Source organism: Saccostrea cucullata, unplaced genomic scaffold, assembly GCF_032062105.1.
Source record: "Saccostrea cucullata isolate Sc308-1 unplaced genomic scaffold, CSIRO_AGI_Scuc_v1 ctg451, whole genome shotgun sequence".
Classification (NCBI taxonomy): Eukaryota; Metazoa; Mollusca; class Bivalvia; order Ostreida; family Ostreidae; genus Saccostrea; species Saccostrea cuccullata.
This window is the reverse complement of record NW_026930321.1, coordinates 68,304-92,337: the sequence shown is the minus strand read 5'-3', so window position 1 is coordinate 92,337 and position 24,034 is coordinate 68,304. Positions and strand designations below refer to the sequence as shown.

General features: G+C 34.7%; 1 protein-coding gene across 1 annotated transcript; it reads left to right on the top strand.

The window, feature by feature from the left end:
- The first annotated feature begins 2,925 nt into the window (after positions 1–2,925).
- Positions 2,926–21,603, top strand: LOC134283734 (nephrin-like). The gene is made up of 12 exons (XM_062766212.1): positions 2,926–3,274; positions 9,887–10,009; positions 10,105–10,293; positions 10,438–10,752; positions 11,006–11,228; positions 11,312–11,394; positions 11,478–11,685; positions 12,016–12,107; positions 12,204–12,497; positions 13,971–14,110; positions 19,935–19,986; positions 20,067–21,603. Exons 1-12 carry the CDS (start codon positions 2,941–2,943, stop codon positions 21,254–21,256), a joined length of 3,243 nt encoding a protein of 1,080 aa, XP_062622196.1. The 5' UTR covers positions 2,926–2,940; the 3' UTR covers positions 21,257–21,603.
- Positions 21,604–24,034: the final 2,431 nt, after the last annotated feature.

The window sequence follows — 24,034 nt, the reverse complement described above, 5'->3', positions numbered from 1 at the left end:
CATATACATGTAACATTTATTGTGTGATTGATTTTTTAGTTGTATTTGAACATGTATTGCTTGCATGCTTTTTTTTTTTTTCATTTTACCTCCTTTAAATAGATTGATGAAAAAATGACTTATTGTGTGTGAAGTTGTGCGAAAGAATCCAGAAACATTTTTATGTCATGTGAATGCATGTGAGAGCATGTTGTTTTTTTTAAATCTCTCTCTAATCACTTTTCCAAATCAGTTTTGATTTTAAAATACTTTTTTAGAATAAAAAAAAAATCTTATGGTTCATTGAAGTATCACCCATTAACTAATAGATTTCAGGTAACATCATTTGGGGGGGGGGGGAGTTGACAGGCATATATTTAAATATGATATTTAATAGGAAAAACAATTCTGAGGTGCATTTGATTTATAATATTGTGCATATGAGAAGAAATAGCCATGTATAAGCTCAAGTTTTGGCAAACAGAAACATTAGAGAGAGAGAGAGAGAGAGAGAGAGAGAGAGAGAGAGAGCAAATGCATGTTAAAACCTGGATTGTACATATATATTGATATGTGAGACAGTGGCACAAGTTATATGAATCCATTCTTATTGGTATGCATATTGGAGGAGCTCTATTTCTCAAATTTTAGCCACATCTTTTGATTTTATTGTTATAAATGCTAATTCCAATGATATGTGATATATTTAAATCCTTGTGATTTTATAGCAGTTGATAATTTTATTGTATATAGAGTCTAATCACCAACATTCCGTCCTATACAATGTTATCATCTTTTATTGAATGTTAAACCTAGCATTATATTTTTAGTTGTATTTTTGTGACACATCAGCTGCCCTTTTTTTTTATAAGTAGGTTCACGTTGAATAGTGTCAACCTAGAACTCGAAACTGCTACATGAAAGAAAAAATAAAGGTGGATGAAACAAGAAATAGTTTCTTTGATGTTTTATGTTTAGGTTATACTGAGTATCCCTTAATTTGGGGCACCCCATTTTCCAAGGGAGAAAGTTGTATTATCTAATATGTCACATTCAAGATGTGAGATCAAAAGTGAGCTCATCTAAGTTTTATCCCCCCAGAGCAGTTTGTCACAGAAAGCACTCAGAATCCCAGCAGAGAGTGGATCTTGTATTTGGATGTAGATGATACAAACTCCTTTTTTTTGTTCCCCCAAATCAAGAAAAAATCAATTATTTAATATGTAAAATCCAGATTAAGTTCTATTTTTCATTCCAAGTTCCTCAATAATGCCCTATTAAGGCATAACATTTTTTATTGTTTGATAAAGGTGATAGTGAAAGGACGAAAATTTGAACATAATATTTCAGAGAGATACTATTTGCTCCATTTAACCCTGAAATAAATTCAAACAAGAAGTGTTTTACAGTTTGTGATACACTGGTGCCTCTGTAAGGCAGCTTATGGCTAAGGTGAAAGTTTCTCAAATGCAAGTCAAACTGCAAGATCTCAAGATCAGCAATGTTGATACCCAAAGAAAGGACTTGTCTCAGTGAATATATCTATGGAAAAAAAAAATGAAAGCCCAAGCACCAACCATTCAAAAGTTAAGGACAAGGTTAGAGATTCCTGTATTAAAAGTGGGTAAAATTCCAAGATTAAGACAAAGGAATTGAAATTGATGGTACTCAGGAAGGCCTTGTCATAAGAAACACACATGTGAAATATTAAAATCCTAGCACCAACTATTCAAAAGTTTTTTCTAAAGTAGGTCAAACTCAAAGGTCAAAAGGAAAACATTGTTGGTGTCCAAAGGAAGGCCTTGTCACAAGGAATACATCCGTAAAATATGAAAGCATTAGTCCTAATTGTTCAAAAGCTTTGGCCAAGTTTAAAAGTTTTTCAAAATTGTGTCAGAATGTTAGGCTAAGATCAAATGGAAAAACCCATGGAAGATCTATCACAATGGATACACATATGAAGTATTAAAACCTAAAATCAACTACTAGTACTCAAAAGTTATAGCCATGGTTAAAGTGTAGTAATTTTTTCGAAAAGTGGGTCAAACAGTCCAAGGCCAAGCGGTCAAATATGTTGGTACCAAAAGAAAGGTCTTATCACAAAGGATCCACGTCATGTTAGATATGAAAGTCAGAACCATTTCCTTCATTCATAATTTCGCGAAAATCGCTATATAGCATTTCCGCCATGGACAAGGGCATTATTGTCACCATGACGTTTCGTCATATTTGATTCAGTTATTGGTGAAATAGTTATATAAAATTATTGAAAGAAAAAAGGATTCTTTCCAATGTAAAAGACGAATGCTAACAAACCTACAAGGAAAATATGATTTCATGAGAATTACATAGAAGTAAACCTCTTTAATTTTTACAACTTATAAAGTCAACTTTATCATATACATTAAAGGCTGCTCTTCCATTATTTTAGTTCCCCGTTATCAGCCGCTTAAAGGCACCGTGTTGACATTATGATTGTATGTAAATATTCAATCCTCTCTTGCTTTCGAGGTATCATCGTTTGTTGCAGTAATAAGCTTATTTGGGTAATTATTGTCAAAATCCCTGTAAATAAATAAACAAAACTTTATCGCCTAAATTGTCATAATTCCATCCTGATGACCGTTACACAGCACGGGGGCTCCTCGGTGGGGGATTCTTATTAAGTGCTAATACTGTCCTGTAACCAAACAAAAGTTCAAAATTTTAAAGTTACGTTTAACACAAAAATATATAAATTTTGCATATTTTGAACATTATAATGAAATAATACTGACACCAAAACGGTCTTTGATTCCTTATATACGGCATCCCTTATTTTGCCTCATATCTCCCTTATGAGTAACGCAAAACAACTTTCCCACCCAAAATATAGTCTGTCCTAAATGAAATATAGTTCCGCAAGTCAAAAGGGAACCTATTCAGGATATTTTGTGAGCACATGTAAAATATTTATGAAAAATGGGAATTTATGTGTTTTTAATGACTTGTCTTCTTGCTATCCACGTCTTTGCTGAAGATGACGTCATACTTGCTGTCTTGGGAAATGCTGTAGTTTTGGATTGTAAGATTCCCCAGACAGACACCATTATCTGGGATCGACCAGACGGTACTATCATCGCCATCAAAGGCGTCCTACACCGGTCTGTGAACGCCAGCAGGTACTCGGTACAGAACACCACCTTGCTGCAGTCCCTCAGCATCCACAATTTGATGCTCCAAGACGACGGTGTGTACAGGTGTTACGATCTCACGGACGCCGGTATTAAACAGAACTTCACCGTCAATATATTTGGTAAGAATTAAATGACCCTAAAATATAGTTCACATGAAAAGAATTCTTAAGTTGCAATAGTTTACAGTAAGCATTTCATATTTTGGAATATGATTGGTGTAGCTGCAATAATGTAGCCCTCTCCTTTTTTTTTGGGGGGGGGGGGGGGGGGGGGGGGAGAGGTGAAAATAACAGATAAAAAAATTTGAGGGCTACATTATTGCAGCTATGATTGGTGGTGTCCTGAGGAAACGAACAGGGTTTATGATGTTTTTGTTTTTTTTACCCTGAGGACAAATTAGGGTCGAAAAAGTTTTTTTTTCTTTGAAAAAAACTCGTTTAGTCCTTTTTTTCCACTTACATGCATGTAGTAGCCAAACATTTTCAAGATATGATTGGTGATGGCATTTTGATCTGCAATAATGTTTGAGAATTTTTTTTCATAGGGAAGACGCTACTGGGGCCAAAACACTACAAGTAAAAATTGATCCAAAGAGCTCTTATATTTTAATGAACTAGTCATATTAACGTTTAGAACACAAATGGTTAGACCTCGTACATGTGCAATAAAGTTTGCATTTTAAATTTTTGCATTCCAGAGGCCATTTGGAGGCCCACACTTCTAAAACAAAATCCGGGAATTTTGTTATCCTGATCGTCCGTCTGTCTGTCACTCTTTCTTCTTCTAGTCCTCTTAAATTTTCAGAAGTAACTTATTCATCTTCAAGGGTATGAGACCGGTAGATTATCATGTTCTATGTATGTTACATGTAGTATGATTTCAGAACCTTAATTTCTTCCTGAGGAGTTATTAAATAGAAGTTAAAAACCGTTTCTCTCTTCACGAAAACCAAGTTCCCAGAACTCCTCTAACATTTTATGATATCGACAAATAATCTCAATTAAAATGATTGGTGATGTCCCATATATGAACAATGATGGTTTGGAATTTTCATTATGAACCTATATTTACAATTTTCATTTTCACATAAGGGGTCAAAAGCGGGTCTAGTGTGTTTTTTTTAACCTTGTTCCCCGAGTTTTTCATAAATTTTCTGCATTCGCCATTTCATCTTTTGCAAAATGATTGATTGGAGAGGTCTTGCAGATATATGTGTAATGAGGTTGTTGAAATTTTCATTTGCACCCAGAGAACCAAATGTGGGTCGAAAATGACGTTTTCAAGTTCTACTTTTGTCTGACCTTTTTTTCTTTTTTCTTTACAGAAAAAAATCTTGATACGCCTCTCAGTCTGTTAAGGTCATATGCATCGTACCTTACCTACCGATAATTTTTAAGATTATAGTGCCAAAAGATATTCGTATACCAAAATAAAAATGTCTTGTGTTATTTTGCAAAAACAAGCTCAATGTTGTCAGACGAGTGTTTAATTCAAGGAATGAAAGCTGAACTTAAATAAAATGAAAGTTTTTGAACCACTCAAAGAAAAACATTCAAATATTACTCAACATATATTCCAGTCATCAATATCAAAGTCCATAAAACAATACAAAAAAGGAGCCGAGCAAACACGGACCTCTAAAAAATCAGAGGTGGGATCAGGTGCCATGGAGGAGTGAGCATCCCTTGCTGACCGGTCACAACCGCCTTGTGCTCCTTGTCATGATCGGGAAATAACAGGAAAATCCGTCGTCAATTCAGTGTATAAATAATGGACTAAGCCATTTGGTCAGTCAGCATTTGACTCAATGATAAATTGTATTTGCTGACAAGGTCACTGTATATACCAAAGAACTTACGAAATGATGACTTTAAACGAGACTGCTGATATTCTTGTTTCATCAACTTGTTTGTCAATAATTTACCTCGTTTTAAAATTGTTCATACGTAGAACATGCTCTTGCGTATCGAATGAACTGAGATTTATAAACGTCGTATGTAGGTGATGAAGGTATATTGCTGTAATGAATAAGGGAAGTTGACTATAGAAAAGTTTGTCATCATGTTTATCATAGAGCTTGGTTGTTACATTACCATTAACGTCTTTTTCAAGTAAAATATCCAAGTATGAAACGGAAACAAATAATTTTTTCATCCAAATATGCTTTAGAAAAGGTGTACAGCACCATAATACGTATATAGATAATAAATGAGTACTCTCATGTACATAGCACACGGGTCCTTCGAGCATTAGTCTTTAACTTCGATTGCTTGTGTTCTTTAAAATCAGAATTCACTTCATCACAGTCTTCTACACCGACAGCGAATTTATTATTGAGATCATTACAACTATAACATAGGCATTGCCGAAACATTGAAACTAAATTTGATATATGTGTATTTATGTGAATTACGAGGGCTGTTCAATAAATAATGTCCTGAACTTTATGACATACAATACAATTATCATATGATAAGCTTGACTTTTTCGTATTATTGAATCTTTAATGATTTTAATAACAATTTATGTCACCACTTTTCATCACATAGTTTCATTGTGCGAAGCTGGGAAACAAGGGCTATTCGAGACACTGCATTAAAAATGAATGGTAAAGAATCAGTAAACTAGAGTGAAATTAAACGCTTCATTTAGGCTGCTTAAGAACCCCAAAGAAATATTCACTGAAATATGTAAAATTTACGGCAACCAATGTATGTTTTATAGACAAATGAGCAGGTGGATTTCAATGATAAAAAAAAATTATAATGGGCATCAAAAATGGGTACCGTCCTTGCCAACAAAAATTATAACAACTATTGTACTGTTTGCCAAATTTTAACAAATAATCACTGATGAAGTATGATTGACTTTAAGACACATAGCAAATTTGATAGACATCATTTCGGGAGTAGTTCACACTGTTTTAAAGAAAGTATGATTGACTTTAAGACACATAGCAAATTTGATAGACATCATTTCGGGAGTAGTTCACACTGTTTTAAAGAAACGTTTGACAGTAAAAAAGGTTAGTATTGAAAGGTCACCCTATGTTTTGAAAACAACGGCATGTAAGAATATCTCAAGAATTATTTTAAGATATCAGTAATTGTGGTTTTCCACGTTTGTCTGACATTCAGACGGATAATGAAACTTGTATCTATTGCTTAAAACCCTCGAAACAAAATTTACAATCAGATGTAATTGACAAAAACAGCAAAGGTCTGAGAAGAGCAAAGAATTGCAAGAGCACAAAGACAGATTTATATGCATTTTTTTTAAAAATATTAGTGGTCTTGTTGTTCAAATTCATATTCGGGGAGGCAGTTTAATTTCTGGAAGAGTCACCAAAAAAATCGAAAGGTTAATGAGAGGAAGGAACCAGAATCAGGAATCCCCTTCATAAAATTTCTTCATGACAGCGTCCAAACCCGCACGCCCTGAAGAGTAAAGGAGTTTTTTGGGATAAACAGAATTCAGAAAGTTAATTTATTTCTCATTAACAATATTCGCCAAATCTTTCGCCTTTTGACTTGTTTCATTTTCCAAAATTGAAAAAACACCTTTCAGAAGGAAGAAAACGAGTCCAGGAAATCATAAGATCTGCCATTTTCCAGTATACTAAGGGTCACGCCCAAAAATGAGTTCTAAAAACAATCAGAAATTGGATAACAAATTTTACGGACATGTGTTTTAATTAAGAGAATATTAGTCTTAAGTTAAATCATTAAGACTTAATCATTGAAAAGCGTCTTTTTCTTCTTTCCGAGCACCGAGAACATTATTTATTGAACAGCCCTCGTATATATTATTTCTTCTCCACAAGGTTTTTGAATTTTCATTTTCACCTGGTGGGTCAAACAGAGGTCGAGGAACATCGCCTTTTTTAGGTCACCTTAGTAAACTCAGGTGACCTATTGCTATCCGTTTCGTCCGTCGTCCATCGTGTGTTAACATTTGAACATTTTCAGCTTCTTCTCTGCAACCACTCAACCAGTTTTAACCATTTTTGGCACAAAGCATCTATGGGTGAAGGGGATTAAAAAAAGTGAATTTCATGGCCCCTGCCCCCCTGGGGCCCGAGGGGTGGGACCAAAACCACTAAAATTAATGCAATCTTTAAAAATCTTCTTTATTCCTGGACATCAAGCAGTCAAACTGTTTGCGTGATTATAATCAGCATTGAGTCCTCCGCCAAAATTGTGAAATTCAAGGCCCTGGGGTCAGGGGTTCTAATGCACGGGCGGGGCTATAGAGATTATATAGTGAAAATGCATTATTTCTTTGAAAATCTTCTTCTCTGCTCCTGGGCATAAAATAAACTAACCAAGTACACAGTTATGTTGAATTAGGCTGCTTCTTACAAAATTGTGAATTTCATGGCCATTGGAATCAGGGGTTCTTAGGTGCTAGGGCGGGGCTATATAGATTATATAGTGAAAATGCATAAATTCTTCAAAAATCTTCTTCTCTTCTCCTGGGTACTTAATAAACAAACCAAATACATAGTTATGTTGAATAATGCTGCCTCTTCGAAATTTGTGAATTTCATGACTCCGGGATTAGGGTTTCTGGTGTTAGGGTGGGGCTCTATCGATTATGTAGTGAAAAAACACTGATTCTTTAAAAATCTTCTCCTCTGCTCCTGGGCATTAAACCAGTGAACTTTGTACATAGTTATGATAAGGAAGGATGCTTCTTCCAAACTAGTGAATTTCAGGGCCCCTGGATTGGGGGTTCTTAGGGTGGGGCTTTGTTGATTATATAGTGAAAAATACATTAACTCTTTTACATGTGTAAAAATCTTTTTCTCTGCTCCTGGGTATTAATTAAACTAATCAAGTACACAGTTACATTGAATAAGGCTGCCTCTTCCAAAACTTTGAATTTCTTTGCCCCAGGGTCAAGGGTTCTGGTGTTAGGGTGGGGCTCTATTGATTATATAGTAGTGAAAATACATGAATTATTGAAAAATCTTCTCCTCTGCTCATGGGTATTAAATCACTGAACTATGTAAATAGTTATGATGAGGAAGACTGCCTCTTCCAAAATTGTGAATTAAACTAATCAAGTACACAGTTACATTGAATAAGGCTGCCTCTTCCAAAACTTTGAATTTCTTTGCCCCAGGGTCAAGGGTTCTGGTGTTAGGGTGGGGCTCTATTGATTATATAGTAGTGAAAATACATGAATTATTGAAAAATCTTCTCCTCTGCTCATGGGTATTAAATCACTGAACTATGTAAATAGTTATGATGAGGAAGACTGCCTCTTCCAAAATTGTGAAATTCAGGGTAACTGGATCAGGGGTGTTGGTGTTAGGGCAGAGCTCGAATGATTATATAGTGAAAATGCATGATTTCTTTGAAAATCTTTTCCTTTGCTCCTGGGTATTATGCCAATGATTTAGTACATATTAATGATGATGAAATGTGCCTCTTCTAAAATGGACAATTTCAGGGTCCCTGGATCAGGGGTACTTGGGGGGGGGGGGGGGCTTCATAGTCTGAAAATGAATTAATGCTTTGAAATCTGCTCTTCGGTAGTAATCAACCATTTTATGTTGAAATAAAATTCATGATAAAATTTCCAAAATTTTGAAATATGTGGCCCCAGGGTCAGTGGTTCCTGTGGGGTGGGGTGCACAACTGGTTATAAAGTGGAAATGCATTTTCTCTTTGTTACTCTGATCTACCTCTGGGTATTAAGTTACCAAAGTAAGCAAGCTAAGTGTATAGTTATGATAAGCAATTGTGCCTCTTTCAGAATTGTGAATTTCATGGCTTTTAGTTTAAAACGCGAGGCAATTCAATTGTTGGAAAGTTGTTACATGATACTCTGGTGACCTATAAGGCCCATGGGCTCTTATTTATTTTACACAAACCCTATTCTCTCATAAGTTAACGCAGTGACAATTTCATCTTTTGCAAAATGATTTGAGGTGTCTTGTAGATGTGCAATAAGATAAAAAAAAAAAATCATTTCACCACTGGGACCAAAAAGTAGAGGGTCAAAAATTCCATTTTCAAGTTTCATTTAAAGCCTATTCTGAAACTCCCACCTTTAAAATCAGAATTTACATCATAAAAATGTGTTATTTCAGACCAAAATTAAATTAATTGTTTGAAATAATAATATTAATAAGAGGTCTATGGTTTCATGTTCATCTGTGCATTTTATGATCAATTTCATACATGTGTACATATTTTATGTATCGCTGTCCAGGAACTAGGAAGCTAGCGTTCATTTAGAGGCCAACACTTCCTAAAATATTGACACGAAAGGTGGTTTGATAATGATTGAATTAGAATTTAGATTGGTAATGTTATAAACCTTGGTAAGACAGAGAAGCAAACACATTGTGTAATTATAACTAAATATAAAAACTAGAGGTACTGTGAGCAATGAGCTCACTAAATGATACCCCTCACCTCCCATATGAATATAATGGCAGTGTCCATGTTTTGCTATGGAAAACCCAAAATATGTGTCGGATCAAAAAGTAGAATAGAAAATGCACAATGACAATATGTAATAAAGATTCTGTGAAAGTCTCATTAAATTTCATTTAGTGGAATGAGAGGAGTTATTTGGGTACCCCCAAACAATTTAACAAATTGAACAAACCAAGCTGGACATGAATATTACTAAAAATATAAAAGTACATAGTTGTAATTCACATATGTTATTATATTCAAAAGACACTTCAGTATACTTTATCTTTGTTTTTCTAGTCCGCCCTACTCAGTTTTCTGTTAAGGGGCCAGTGGGAACTGTCAACGAGGGTTCTGTACAGACTCTGACGTGCCGGGCGGACGCCGGGATCCCCCCGCCGTTTGTGCGATGGCACTTATTAGGTAAGTCGATTCCAGATAATCAAATGCATCCAAACATATAGAGAATTCACAGAACGTCATTACTGCATGATAATTGCATCTTATTTTACTAAAAGGTCCAAATACAAATGGAACAACATACACAGGATTTAACTCGGATACTAAACATCCTAATGGAACGATATTACGAGTGAATACCCTACGACTTCAAATCAGCAGAGAGATGTATAAAGGGTCCATCATCTGTGATACCAGCATACAGTATTACTATCAAGTTCAGCAGACGGTTGTTCTGGATGTCAACCGTGAGTTGTCCCTCTTTGTTCAAGTCGTTTTAAAAACGAACACCAAGAGAGATTTACGTGTAAAGCATTAAGGAATAGGGTATTGCATTCTTTTATTTTTATTGGTAGCTTTATTCTCTTTTCAATAAACTTTTATTTTTGTAGTTGCACCATTGACGCCCATCTTTGATGGCTTCACTGGTTTATTTGACGATGGCGATTCTAAACCCATCACATGTCACAGTAACGGAAGCAGACCCGCGGCAAATATATACTGGATGCTGAATGGTGTACGTTTAAACAGTACGTCCTCACAAAGACTCAAAAACGCAGACGATACATACCTTGTCAGAGGAACTTTAATCTGGAAATTAACTAAAGCCATGGAGAACCAGGTTCTCTCCTGTGTCGTCACAAACTCAGTTCTGCAGACGACAACCACACGCAGTCGTAGTCGTTCAGTTGTACTCCTCCCGAACTGTAAGAGTTTTACTGTGACTTCATGTGAAAGATTTGCTCTTTCTTGTAGACTAGTTTCTTTTTTGCAAATGGAAATATTCATATGAAAGAACTTGTATAAGAACGAAAAATTCAACAATTTCATGTTCTTGAACAATAACAACCTGTTAACATTAATTTTACAAGAATAAACAAACCACTTAAACTTCATAGCACATATAATTAAAGTGTTCACAAGAAAAATTGGAATATTTTGTCTACTTTGCACTTGCAGATTCTCCTTCCATATCGGCAGATAACGGTACTCGGACAGTTATAGAAGGGAAATCGCTTGTTCTTCATTGTGTTATTGAAGCCCGACCTCTTCCCCCGGAGTCACAAAAGCTATGGTTCTTCAATGGCCACCCTATTTCAGATTCAAATTACAATAACATCACACGCTTTGATGTATCGTTGTCCATGCTTAGAATAAGCATTTACATCAAAAATATTCATCGGTTTGTTATTTTTATTAAAAACATTCAACATTCCTTTATACAAATCAAATTTTAAAATCATTAGCTTGTTTGTTTCCTTTCAGAAACCAAAGTGGTCAATATAGTTGTCAAGGTTATAACCACCTTGGAGCTGCTAAAAGTCCGGTCATGAATGTACAGACACTGTGTAAGTTTTAACCTAAGTCGCGTTAAAAACTTTGCAATATTCTTATCAATCAAACATTTCAAAGCAATTAATTTATTTTGCAGATAGCCCTATTTGCTCTTTCTCTGGCGTTCAAAAATATGCTGTTCCCATTGGTGGTCGAGTGACCCTCACGTGCCGTGTAACAGCCAATCCAAATAATGTTACTATGAGATGGCGATATATACAGAGAAATGCTCCAATAAAAACAGGACTTCTTGGTGACGTAGAATCTCATACTGTATCTTCAACAACTATTGCAATTGATGTTACGTAAGTTTTCATATACAATCATACTTGTATATGCAAATGGTGTTACAAAATACCAGTATGTCATATAAGCCAATACGAATTTCTCAAATACATATATGGTCAGAAAGTTGTTGACCATAAAGTTTTAAAAAAATGCTTGAAACAGAAAAGCGTCGTTAACATTAAAATGGACATGTTGAAAATGAAACTGAAAAACTTACAGAAAACTAATTAAACGTTTCTAATTACTCTGTTGTACAGTTTAAGCGAATAGACGAAATTACAAATTAAGCAAAATTAATAAACCTCCGGGAAAAAGTAGCTTCAATTCGCTATATGTATGTGTTGCAGATCAACCAGCCAGTACGCAGACATCGCGTGTATTGCAGCCAATATGGTTGGTGATATGTTGTTCCCCTGTCTGTATCGTATCATGGAACCAAGTACGTTTTCTTCCAAGTGGCTTTTACAACACCCCCATTGCTCACTCACTCTCTCTCTCTCTCTCAGTTAATAGGTTACACGTAATTTATTTGCAGGCCCTCCTGAAATCCCCCAAAACTGTTCTTTACACGCATTGAGCGACACGGAGATCCAAATCGAATGTACCCCTGGATTCAATGGAGGCTCCCCTCAGCACTTTCTATTACAGATGCTGGAAGGTTACAATGACAGGAATTTCAACACCATTTCCAACCATTCCACACCGAGCTTTATAGTTCCCGGCCTAACACCGAATACAAACTACACCTTCCGGATGTGCTCGGGGTCTAGTGCTTTTGCCCGCACCATCAGTTGTGGCGGATCCTTGAGGGCCACTACCTTAGCAGCGCGTACGTGATTTCCATTCTGTATTAGAAGATAATTGATCTCTAACATTCTTATGAGTGCAGATTTTTTTATATGTAGATATTTCGATGCCCATTTAATAGCCACAAGCAATGGTTCATTACTTGTCTCTTTCTTGACATTTAATGTTCTTTTTTCTTTTAATATTGATCGGGTTACAATACGTGTCCCATCCAGTAAAGTATGAAAGAAAATTTATTGCCATTTATTGTCCTTTATATTGCTGAGAACAGACTCAACATCTATGCTCCATAATAAAAACGTCTGATTAAAGGAAAAAAGTTACCTTTAATCGAAAAGAACAATACTGAACCTGAATCGGTTTGATTACACATTGACAATATCCTCGGTGTTTGTATTGATATATATTACCTAAAGAATCAGTTCTCATTAAGGCTTGGATCCTTATAAAAATCTGATGTTTTTAGTATTGTTTCTTAAAAAGTTTTGAGGTATAACGTGGTTCATAATGTATGTCACATTTTTCTTTCCTAACATGTTTCCAGAACAAACCGCAGTTTAGTTTAACATTTTGAAGTAAGAGGGAAGTGCAATATGTGATGAAAAGCACGATAATCAGGAAAACTTCAAGAACCGACGATTTTGTTGTTGAAGTGGAAACTCTTTCAGAAAAGTGTCAGATGTTTTCAGAAATTGATGCTTGCAATATCAGCACTTCTACTGTATATTAAACTTTGAGACATGATATATAAGTTTAAGACGTATAAATTCTCTGTAAAGGAACATCTACAATGAAAGATTGATTGTATGTAGTTTAACGTCCCATTCGAGAATTTTTTACTCATAGTGAATCGCCATATATATAGAGTGATGGGCTTCTTTAGACCTGTACTCGGCACTCAGCGCCAATGAGCATTAAGGGATGCTTATTGTGTCAACATCTGTCGTAACACGTAGTCTTATCGGTTTTAAGGTCTCATTCTTAGGATCCTTAACTTTCACTATGACGTGTCGAATAGTTGCTTCCTATGTTCTTTTATCGACTTAGGTCAGTCGCGGTGAAGATTTGAACCCACGACCTTCCAATCACCTCTATAAGGAAAGAGCCTTTAGACTTAAGAGCCTTTAGATTTTTTCCCCTAGCATTTTCCATCCGAGTTTACATCCTTTGATCACAGATACTTAATAAACTCAAACATAACGTAAAAGTCAAAAGGAAGAGAGTCTCAGCAAAATATTGAAAAAAATATCCAAGAAGCAACTTTCTCGTGATCTTGTATTTTTGAATTGGGAGAGATTTTAAAAGAACATTTCGTAATATTAGTTTGTGACGTTGTGAATAGATACAACCATTAATTTGATGACAACAATTGTCTGCACTTTTGTCTTGTGTTTCTCAAATTGTACATTCAAAATGTTATATATTATGAAACAACCTGAACCAGAGAGTATTGTTTTGTGACAACATTATTTTAATTATCCATTGTTTTTCGTAGATGGTGTTGACAAAAAGCGAATATCATCGGCTACTTCAGAGGCTAGCACCACTCCATACATTGTAGGGGGTGTCGTGGGATTTCTCGTTCTAGTGGTGCTGATATCGGTACTGGCCTATTGTCTCCATAAGAATCGAAAGGTTGGTAAAGCAGTTGACGAACCACATTCTCTTTACTCTCAAAACAATAATACCAGCATGCCTTCTATGCCCTCTATCACCGACTGTTTCACGCATGCCCAGTTCCAAAGTGTTGTCAATTTTCCAAAGAGCGCAGACGAAAGTCCATTTCAGCGCCAAAGGTCAGTAAGATTTAACTACAAAGTCATCATGTATGGTTATGACCCTCGACAAACCATTCGAAAATCCTTGAAAACCAAGAAAAAGCTCAATCAAGTTCCAGTGTGATTTACGCCTTGATAATATTTATAATTCTGCACTTCAGTTCTGGGACAACTTTCCATTGCAGTGCCCCGGATGAACCTGCCCTAGTCCGTGTTGCTAAGATAAACGTCGGAAATTCAGAAGTGACACAGCCAATAGATAAAGAATTTCGATTAGTGGGCTACTTTTAGTCCATGATGATCAAGAAATGTGCCAACAAATAATCAGAGTCTTGCCATTTCAATTATTATTTATGACATCTCATAAACTACTTCGAACAATTCAGTTTGGTAGTAATATGTTCCCTTTGTTTTAGATAGTTCTTTACCCGCAGCAGTGCAAAGTGAAGAGAATGAACAAATATCTTAAGAGAACACGTGTGTGAAACTTTTGTGATAATCTCAGTCCACCTGTCAATGCATGTCTCGTAAGCACATCTACACATACTACAGTCTCAGTTGTGAACATTATGTGATTGTACTGATAACTTTTTATGCGCCCGGATTGATAGATCCGGGGCGTATATTGTTTTTGTCCTGTCTGTCTGTCTGTTTGTTTGTTTGTTTGCAAAATTTAACCTTCGCCATAACTTTTGAACCATGAAAGATAGAGAATTCATATTTGGTAAGCATACTCCACTAATTAAGCTCTTTCAAATGACACCAAGGTCAATGACCTTGTGACCTTGACTGTGACCTGTATGCTAAGAATAGTTTTTTCGTACCTTTGCCATAGTTTTTTTAAGCATAAGAGATAGAGACTTCGTCTTTGGTATCCATACTTAACTAATCAAGTTCTTTCAAATGATATATAGTTCAATGGCCTTGTGACCTTGACTGTGACATATATGCTAAAATAGCTTTTTAAAATTTTTGTTGCCGCCGGGCGCATAGTGTTTCACAAACACATCTTGTTAAAATTTATTTTGCATGTTTTTTCACTCATGGCTCTTATAATTTGTTTCCTGATACGTTTTCTTTCGGAAAATCTTTGCAGTTTTGAATATCAATTTACGTGTAAAATATTTTTCATCTTATTTTATATGAAACAAGTACATGTAATAAAGAATATTCTTTTTAGTTTTGTGTTTACAAGAAGCATCTTAATATTTGATTTCCTCCTTTTTCTTCACTGACTGTACGAATGAATAGCATGTGTAACGAGCACTTCTCACCAAAAACACAGTATCTATTTTGTTTGCTATTTCCGATTCATGTTGCATTTTCAGTGAATTAGTTATTCTAATAACATTTCCTTATGTTCTCAAAAAATCGAGTAATTAAAAAGGATACCCTTAAAAGAGCTGCATAATTTACTTTGTATCGGGGAAGTAATAATGTTTTTGACGTGAAATTTAAAACTTCAATTTTATTAAATTCCTGTTCGATGAAATAATTTAAATGTTTTAATAGCGAAGTTTAAATGCGATGTTATATTGATAAATCTTACACCTCTTTGCATAACTGCACAAGTGCTTTGTTCGTGACGTCATGAACAACTAGTTCTAATTACACGACAAGAGGTTAAAACACGCCGCAACATTGATAATAGAAAAAAAGAAGGTTACCGCTTCAAAGACCAAAAAAAAAAAAAATAAATAAATAAATAAAAAAAATCGGTAACTTGGCTAACAGTGCGTAGGGATAGGTCACTGTTAATCATACGATGGGATAAAGGAGGCATCTCATCTTCCTGTTTTATTCCATAAGGTTAATCTATTACCGTCTCCCGACTCGGAGAAAATAAAAGAGTCGGTAGCTGGGTGAGAAAATTCTTTTTTTTCTAAAAGTTTTAACAAATTTGTTGACAGGATATGAAAACACAGGAGGTAAAAAGGTAATCGATGATAATCTTTTCCTTATGGAACGCCAAACATATATTCAAATATTAAATAATTGAACCTATCTTCAAATGAATTAAAGATAGGTACAATTGAATTTGAGATAGGTATAAGATAGGTACAATTGAATAAAAGATAGATACAAATGAATGAAAGAAAGATAAATTTAAAGATAGATACAATGGAATGAAGGGTAGATGTAAAAAATTATACCTATCTCTATAGATAATTAAACCTGTGTACAAATAGATTACACCTATCTTTAATGAAATTATACCAATGTTCAATTCAATTGAAGATGGGTTCAATTGAAATATACCTATCTTCCATTCTTTTAAAGATAGGTACAACTGATTTAAAGATAGGTACAACTGATTTAAAGATAGGTACAACTGATTTAAAGATAGGTACAACTGAAACATATCCACAAAAGAATTACAGATGGTACAATTCAATTGTGCCTCAGTCAGTGTATTCCTTTTCTATTATTGAAAATAATGAAAGCTCCCTTTGACAGCGACTTGAACAAGGGAGAACTATACAAAGTATTTTTACTGGGAGTAGTTGTTATTGTCAGTATCTTAACAATTAAAGATATCATAGGTTCAATTTAATTGCAGGTATCTTTAAATCAATTATATCTATTTTAAATTCCTGTCATATGTACCTATCTTCAGATCAATTGTATTGGGTACAATTAATTGAAGATAGGTACAATTGATCATCTGAAGATGGGTACAATTAATTGAAGATAGGTACAATTTATCTGAAGATAGGTACAATTGATTTGAAGACGGGTACAATTAATTGAAGATAGGTACAATTGATCTGAATATGGGTACAATTAATTGAACATAGGTACAATTGATCTGAAGATGGGAACAATTGATTTGAAGATGGGTACATTTGATCTGAAGATGGGTACAATTGATCTGAAGATAGGTACAATTGATCTAAAGATGGGTACAATTGATTTGAAGATGGGTACAATTGATCTGAGGATGGGTACAATTGATTTGAAGATAGGTACAATTGATCTGAAGATAGGTACAATTGATCTGAAGATAGATACAATTGATCTGAAGATAAGTACAACTGATCTGAACATGAGTACAATTAATTGAAGATAGGTACAAATATTTGAATATATGTTAATATGGCAATTCATATTTCCTGCAGGTTAAAAAGTTTTAAATTTGATCATTTTTTGCCAGTTAGTCGAAAGAGGACAATAATTAATAATTAATTTTTCATAGGTGGACAAATTGGTACAATAATAATATGCTCGATCTTTTTAGGGTATAAAAGTACATGCTATATACACGGTATTACTGACATTTTTTCAATCAATTCCTGATTTTCGAACCTGTGAATCGGACTACCTTAAATTATGAATTGTCAAAAGATTTTTCCGATATTCCCCGATCATGACGAGGAGCACACGGCGGGTGTTACAGGTCGGCAGGGGATGCTCACTCCTTCAAGGTACTTGATCCCATCTCTTATGTTTCGGAGGTCCGTGTTTGCTCTGCTCCTATTTTGTTTTGTTTATTGGACTTTGGACCTTGAATACTTTTCGTTATCTCCATTTATTTCAATTGCAAAGTTACTTTTTACTGTTTGAGCTTGAGACATTTTTATGATCAGTTGGCCCACAATATTTCCGAATATTTTGTTTGCATTGTCATGTTACGGCAATTAACCTTTTTTTTTTTAAACCACGAGTGTATGCAAAGACACAATTGTTAAAACTTATCGTGACACCACAAACAGGGTGTTTCTGAATTGTTTGTAAAGTAGTCAGCAGGCCATATTTAAGAATACGTGTCGACATGCAACATTGGTATTGAACAAACGAAGAAACTCCATTAATAAAAAAACTCGAGCCCTAGAATTAAGGAAATAACCCTAATCTGCATGTTATCACAGAGATCATCTTAAAACAAAAATATCACTTTTGAAATTGTGTTCTTGCAAAAAGAAACTGTTCATCATCTCTTATATTTAACAATAAATACATGTATAATATAATTCATATATAGATAATTTTAAATAGCAAAGAAAAAAAACACAAGCTCAAAGTCCACATAAATAAGTTTTTTTTATAGTAGAACTTGTCAATATCAGTTTATCTTTTCGTTACTAATCTGGTTTAAAATGTATAGATTGTTTCTGCATCAAAGGATATAAAAGAGTTTCTTGGTCATCAGATATGCAGCACAGATGCAGTATCTGGAATTCTCCATTGAAATTCGGATCGACTGGATTCTTGGACTGATGAAGAAAATCACACAGATATCCAACAAATTATAATCCTGGTCATAAATATATTTATTAATTTTTATTAATATTATAATTATCAAATTCATCAATTTTTAAAATTTAGTCTAAAACATTTTGAAAAAATAATTTTAAAAAACGTCAACAAAACAAAAACTTGAATTTTCCAACTTGTAAGAAATGTTTTACTTTTTACTAAATGGGTTACTTTCCATATGCCGTATTCAACTTTGCAAAAATTAAGCCCCCCCCCCCCCCCACCACCACCACCATCACCCCACCGACCGCGCCTTTATTGATATTAAAAAAATATGATGTACGTGCAAAAAAAAACCGTTTTTTTTTAAAGTAGGCATTTAATTATTATTTTTTTTTTACAATAAAAACTTCAGACTCCTGTGATATCACGTATGATGTACGTGCAGTAAAGTAGGCATTTAATTTCGTCGATCACTAGGTGAGGATAGGTGTGTATACACATGTATAATGTCGCCAATGACAATATTTATACAGGATGTAATAGTTCATAACACTTTGCAAATCGCAAACAGTGTACTATCGGTGATACTGTGTTAAGAGTTCATCATAAGGCACTATCTGCCACTTCCCGTGACATCCTTATTTCGTCGTTATATTTATGACAGGCTTGAGATTTTGGCATACGCAATTTAATGCAACATTTCTATATGGTTATAAACCTAAAATATGCCCTATTAGGTAATAATAACAGACCATCCCTTATCATAGCAGAGTAAGACGAAAATGCACAATTTCCCCGGATTTTTATTACAGAGGGCTAGAGCGACAGTACCAGGAAAGAGAGGGGAAGAATATAAAGGGATTGTGTCTTCTTCTTTTTTTTTAAAGAATGTGTCATCTTGCAATTATTTTTTTACCCTTAAAGAGAGAATCAAGAGTGTTTCTTACAACTGAGTGAACGATGGTTTGAAAAAAAATATCACCGTGAATTGTAATTTAAAATTTTATGCTTATGGGTTCTTTTTTAAGCGAGCTTATCATCTTTACATGTCAAAATAGCGGACAGAAAAAATAGTTTAGCTTGTTGTACCTGTCATAAAACCTAGGAATCAGACCAGACTGATAAAATGTACTTCATGATTAATGAGTTCCGGGGATCCCTCTACCTGGAGATCGATCCTGCATTTTTTCAGACTTTTTGTAAAGAGAAAAAACAATATGTTCAATTATGGTAACTTTATAATAATTATAGGTTAATAAATTCAGATCCTGCTCGAAGTTATGTTCAAAAGTACATTTATTTCAAAGATATCGAATAAATAACTTCATATTCGATCAAAATTGCTCAGGACATAATGATATTTTATTACCTAATCAAGTGAATTTTGTTATTTTATTAGAGATTAAATAATTTCAAATAACTTCAAATTCGGTCAAAATTGCTCAGAACATAATGATATTATTTATTATATTTTATCACAGCGAGGCGGAAATCCTTTACGTTCAAACCAAATACCCTGGAGGACCAGTGATTGTAAGTAGTGGCATTAATTTCTTTATATTAAGTCCCCATTTAAACAAACATTTTCATGTACAATTTTTCTTATCTTAAAGGGTTCAAAAATACAGAAAGTAGTTCTACAAGTGTCGGTGTTAAACCAGGGATTCAGAATTCTGCGTTTGTGGAGGACACGGTCCATTTGGAGAAAAATAGCAATGAAAAAGAACATAGAATACAAGAAGAATCGATATATCGGTTAGACAATGCAAAACTCCGCAATCTAGAGGAAAAGGACTCCATTAAGCTTTCAAAGGCCAATGCTACAACCCTTCTGGCTTTATCTCGAGAATATAACGCTAATGAATCTGGAGACAAAGTTGATAAGATTGACTTTGGTTTCCTTGGCGACCAAGTTACTGATCTTGATGAATTGTCTAATCCCAGAAGTCCTGGATTGATGCTAACTTCCGGAAGTCCACATCGTGATTTTTCTTACAGCAAAACAGATTTAGATTTGAAATCTCCGCAAAGTAAACCTCAATGTCCAGAAACCCTGGACAATAATTTTGATACAGAAACGAAGCAGAAGTCATTATGCACTCATTCACTGAATGACCTTCGATCCGGTTCTGTAGCACATAAACAGGATTACATCAAGCTGTCCTACACGGAGCCGGACTCTGGTGATCCGCAAAATCAAGTGTCTGCTTCAGAAGGAGAGATTGATGATTTGAAGAGAACATTCATATCTAGATATACACTAGAATTTCTAAGGAAAGACGATAATGGTCCATCGAAAACTCAAAATAGCCCCGCTTCATCCACTAGTAATATATCAGGCGTGGATAGTTACGGTGGAGCGCCCCGCAGACAGAGCTATACCTTGGCGATAAGCAGCGATGAGGAGGGGAACACTATGGTTAGAGACGTCCTCTCTGCATCTGTCAACATCTCATCTTCAATTTACGACATTCCCAGAAACAGTGGAGGGTTTGAGGTGGAAGTGGAATCCGCAGTGGCAGTGCCTGCAGAGAAGGATTTAGTGGAAGAGGAATCGCCAAATAGTGATTCGAGGCCAGACAGAGAGGTCATAGCGATGCTCTCACCAAATGAGGGATTGGAGGGAGAAAAGAGCGACATACTCAAACATAAAACGTCTCCTACACCGACATCAGACATCCCCGAAGATAATGAATTTGGAAAAAGAAAAATTATCAATTTAGAACTGAGTGAAAACTTGGTTGAAAAGAAATCCCATCAAACTAACCCAGATAATTCAAGTTCTTGTGGTGCTTATTTCTAAAATAAGAATTGTAAAAAAGAGTAATGTCCATTGGTCTCTTTAATAGTCAGACGTACCCTATCTATCTAATTAATACGAATACATGTGTAGGTTTGTTCCACATCTGTTGCCTTTAGCATACACAAATGTTAATATTGTCTTTTATTAATTGTACATTTGATTTCCTTTCACATATCACAAAGGCCATGATTTCATCGATTAATCAATAATGTCGTTGTTAGGAAGCATCAAATTACTAACTTCTCTCATAAACTTAGCCTTTGTGTTCTCCATTCGTTTATACCTGAACAACCAGGGAGTGATCCCAGCTGTTAATTTGATGTTTGATTAAAAATATTGACATGAAAGTTACAGATATCACAGTAATTTTTTATTTCTCTCTGTCGTCATGGTAACCCGCTCGTTAATATTTCACCTTGATTGTGCAAGACTGTCATAGTCACTACATCAATAAGGTAAATCTCATTTACACTGTCAGCGTAGGTACGTTTTCACCTTTTGTTATATTTTTTTCTTCGCAGTTGACAACCTCGTCACGATTCTCGGGAGAATTTTGGAGAATTTGATATCTTCGACACGAAAGAAGATATAAGAATAAAAGTATCTCTTAGGATACATTTACCTATTTGAGATGTGTGGGTACAATCTTTCTAACCCTGTCATAATTCGGCTTAAATACCGGTATTTTATTCATGCAAAGGAAAACGAATCTACAAAATACTCTGCACTGAATAACAATATAAAATGGCACGAAGTCAGTGTTTTTTGCGTTTTCTTGCACAACATTGAGGTTATAGGATACTCAAATAAAAGTCATAAAAATTGTTAAACAGCTGTTACAAGGACTTTTATTGTTTTACAAATATTTACGAAGCTTTTTTAAAGCCGTCAAAATTCTTGCACTCTTCCCAGACCTTTTCTGTGATCACACAGCTATAAAATCAATCATAACTGCTAGTTAAATACATGTATATGAATACATGCATCATGTTTTTGCATTGAAGTTTAAAAACATACTAGTAACACATTTTATGATGCAGTGTTGCTTACCAGTTTCTAATTTCTAAAAATGATAATTTTAATCAAAATCACTTTAGCATACTATTAAAAAATAATAATTTTTTCAACATATTTCCATCATATATCTGCTCAAATATCTCCCTTCCGATTTTATAAAAAAGACAATAATTAGTACAATTTTTTTTTGGCAATGGTACAATAATTTTGATGTAATACCGGTATGACAACATTTTTAGTTCTTTTCCTGTATCGATTCGTGGGTGATGATGGATGTGTACCTACAATTTGATCACAAGGAGTAGGACTGTACGTAGATAATTGACAATCGATCGGGACAATATGTTTCCAGTCTACAAAGTATAATTTAACAAGATGTGTTTGAGATGTTGCCGTATGGCAACTTTTGGCGAGGACTGAAATTTCTCAAATGCCAGTTAACCCCAAGGTCAAGAGAAAAAGGTCAAAACTGTTGGTACCCAAAGGAAGGTCTTCACAGAAGGAACATACTTGTGAAATGCGAAAGCCCTAGTACTCACGGTTCAAAAGTTAGGGCCAAGGTTCAAGTCTTTTTCAAGTGGGTCAAAGTCTAAGGTCACGGTCAAAATTAATGGTATCTAAAGGAAGGTCTTATCACAAGAAATATACCTGTGAAATATGAAATCGCTAGCTCTTATGGTTAAAAAATTATGGTCAAGGTTAATCTTTTTAAAAAGTAAGCCTAACTCTAAGGTCAAATGTTGAATATTCTTATACCCAATGAAAGGTTTTGTCACAATGAATATACATGTAAAGTATGAGAGCCCTGACAGCAACTATTCATAAGTCTTGGCTATTCCTAATGTTCGGAATTTTTTTGATAAAAGTGGGTCAAACTCCAAGGTCAAGGCCATGATGTCAAATTTGCTGGTACCAAAAGAGAAGTCTTTTCACAAAGAATATATCTGTGAAATATTAAAGCCATATCCCCACTCACTCAAAAGTTATCGACAAAATTTAGGTTTTTGCGGACCAATGACAAACAGATAAACAGACAGACAGACATATAGACAGACGGACAGGGCAAAAACTATATTCCCCCGAATCTTCGATTATGGGGGCATAACAATCAACCATAGAAAACTCAAAAGGGTATTAGTAGTTAAAAAGTAATAAAACTAATGAAATTTGTTTTAGGGTTGACAACAAATGCAACTTTAGCTGTATTTTGAAAGATGACAATTTTAATTTTACAGTTTAAATAACCAATTTAAATAACCAATTATAATAATCAAATTTTTAGACAAATGGATATTTAAGCCTTTAAATTTGTGTGGTTTCAGTGCTCTATCGGCTTAGTTATTGTGCTTATTGCAAACTTTTGACCCTTCGACTCAGTCTTGAAGATTCAATGAGAAATCTATTTATGGTTTATAAAGTCAAATCTTCGAATGCGCACGCAACGTACTGCGCTGGGTGGCATTTTGTTAGTGGAGATGCCACTATTGCGCCTTTGTCATAACCTAAAAGGCGTACTGATTTGTGTCAAATTAGCATGACCTAAAAAGTTCCTCTATCCCAAAGTGCACCTTCGGTTAAAGAGCTCAGCTAACTCAGGAAGATCTAAGATATCTTTCTGTATTCTGTTGAAATGTTTCTGTTTCAAGTGTAAAAAAAAAAATACACATGTATACCGGGTAACATTGTTTCATCAGGATTTATGTAAAAATTCCATTGTTTTATAATAATGTGGCCCATTTCACCAGAAGGTACATTCCAATT

Excerpts from the sequence above, each read along its gene's own strand:
- LOC134283734 (XM_062766212.1), top strand. The coding sequence starts at position 2,941 with ATGGGAATTTATGTGTTTTTAATGACTTGTCTTCTTGCTATCCACGTC. Across the intron at positions 11,686-12,015 it reads ACTATTGCAATTGATGTTAC|ATCAACCAGCCAGTACGCAG; the intron begins GTAAGTTTTCAT and ends TATGTGTTGCAG. Across the intron at positions 19,987-20,066 it reads ACCCTGGAGGACCAGTGATT|GGTTCAAAAATACAGAAAGT; the intron begins GTAAGTAGTGGC and ends CTTATCTTAAAG.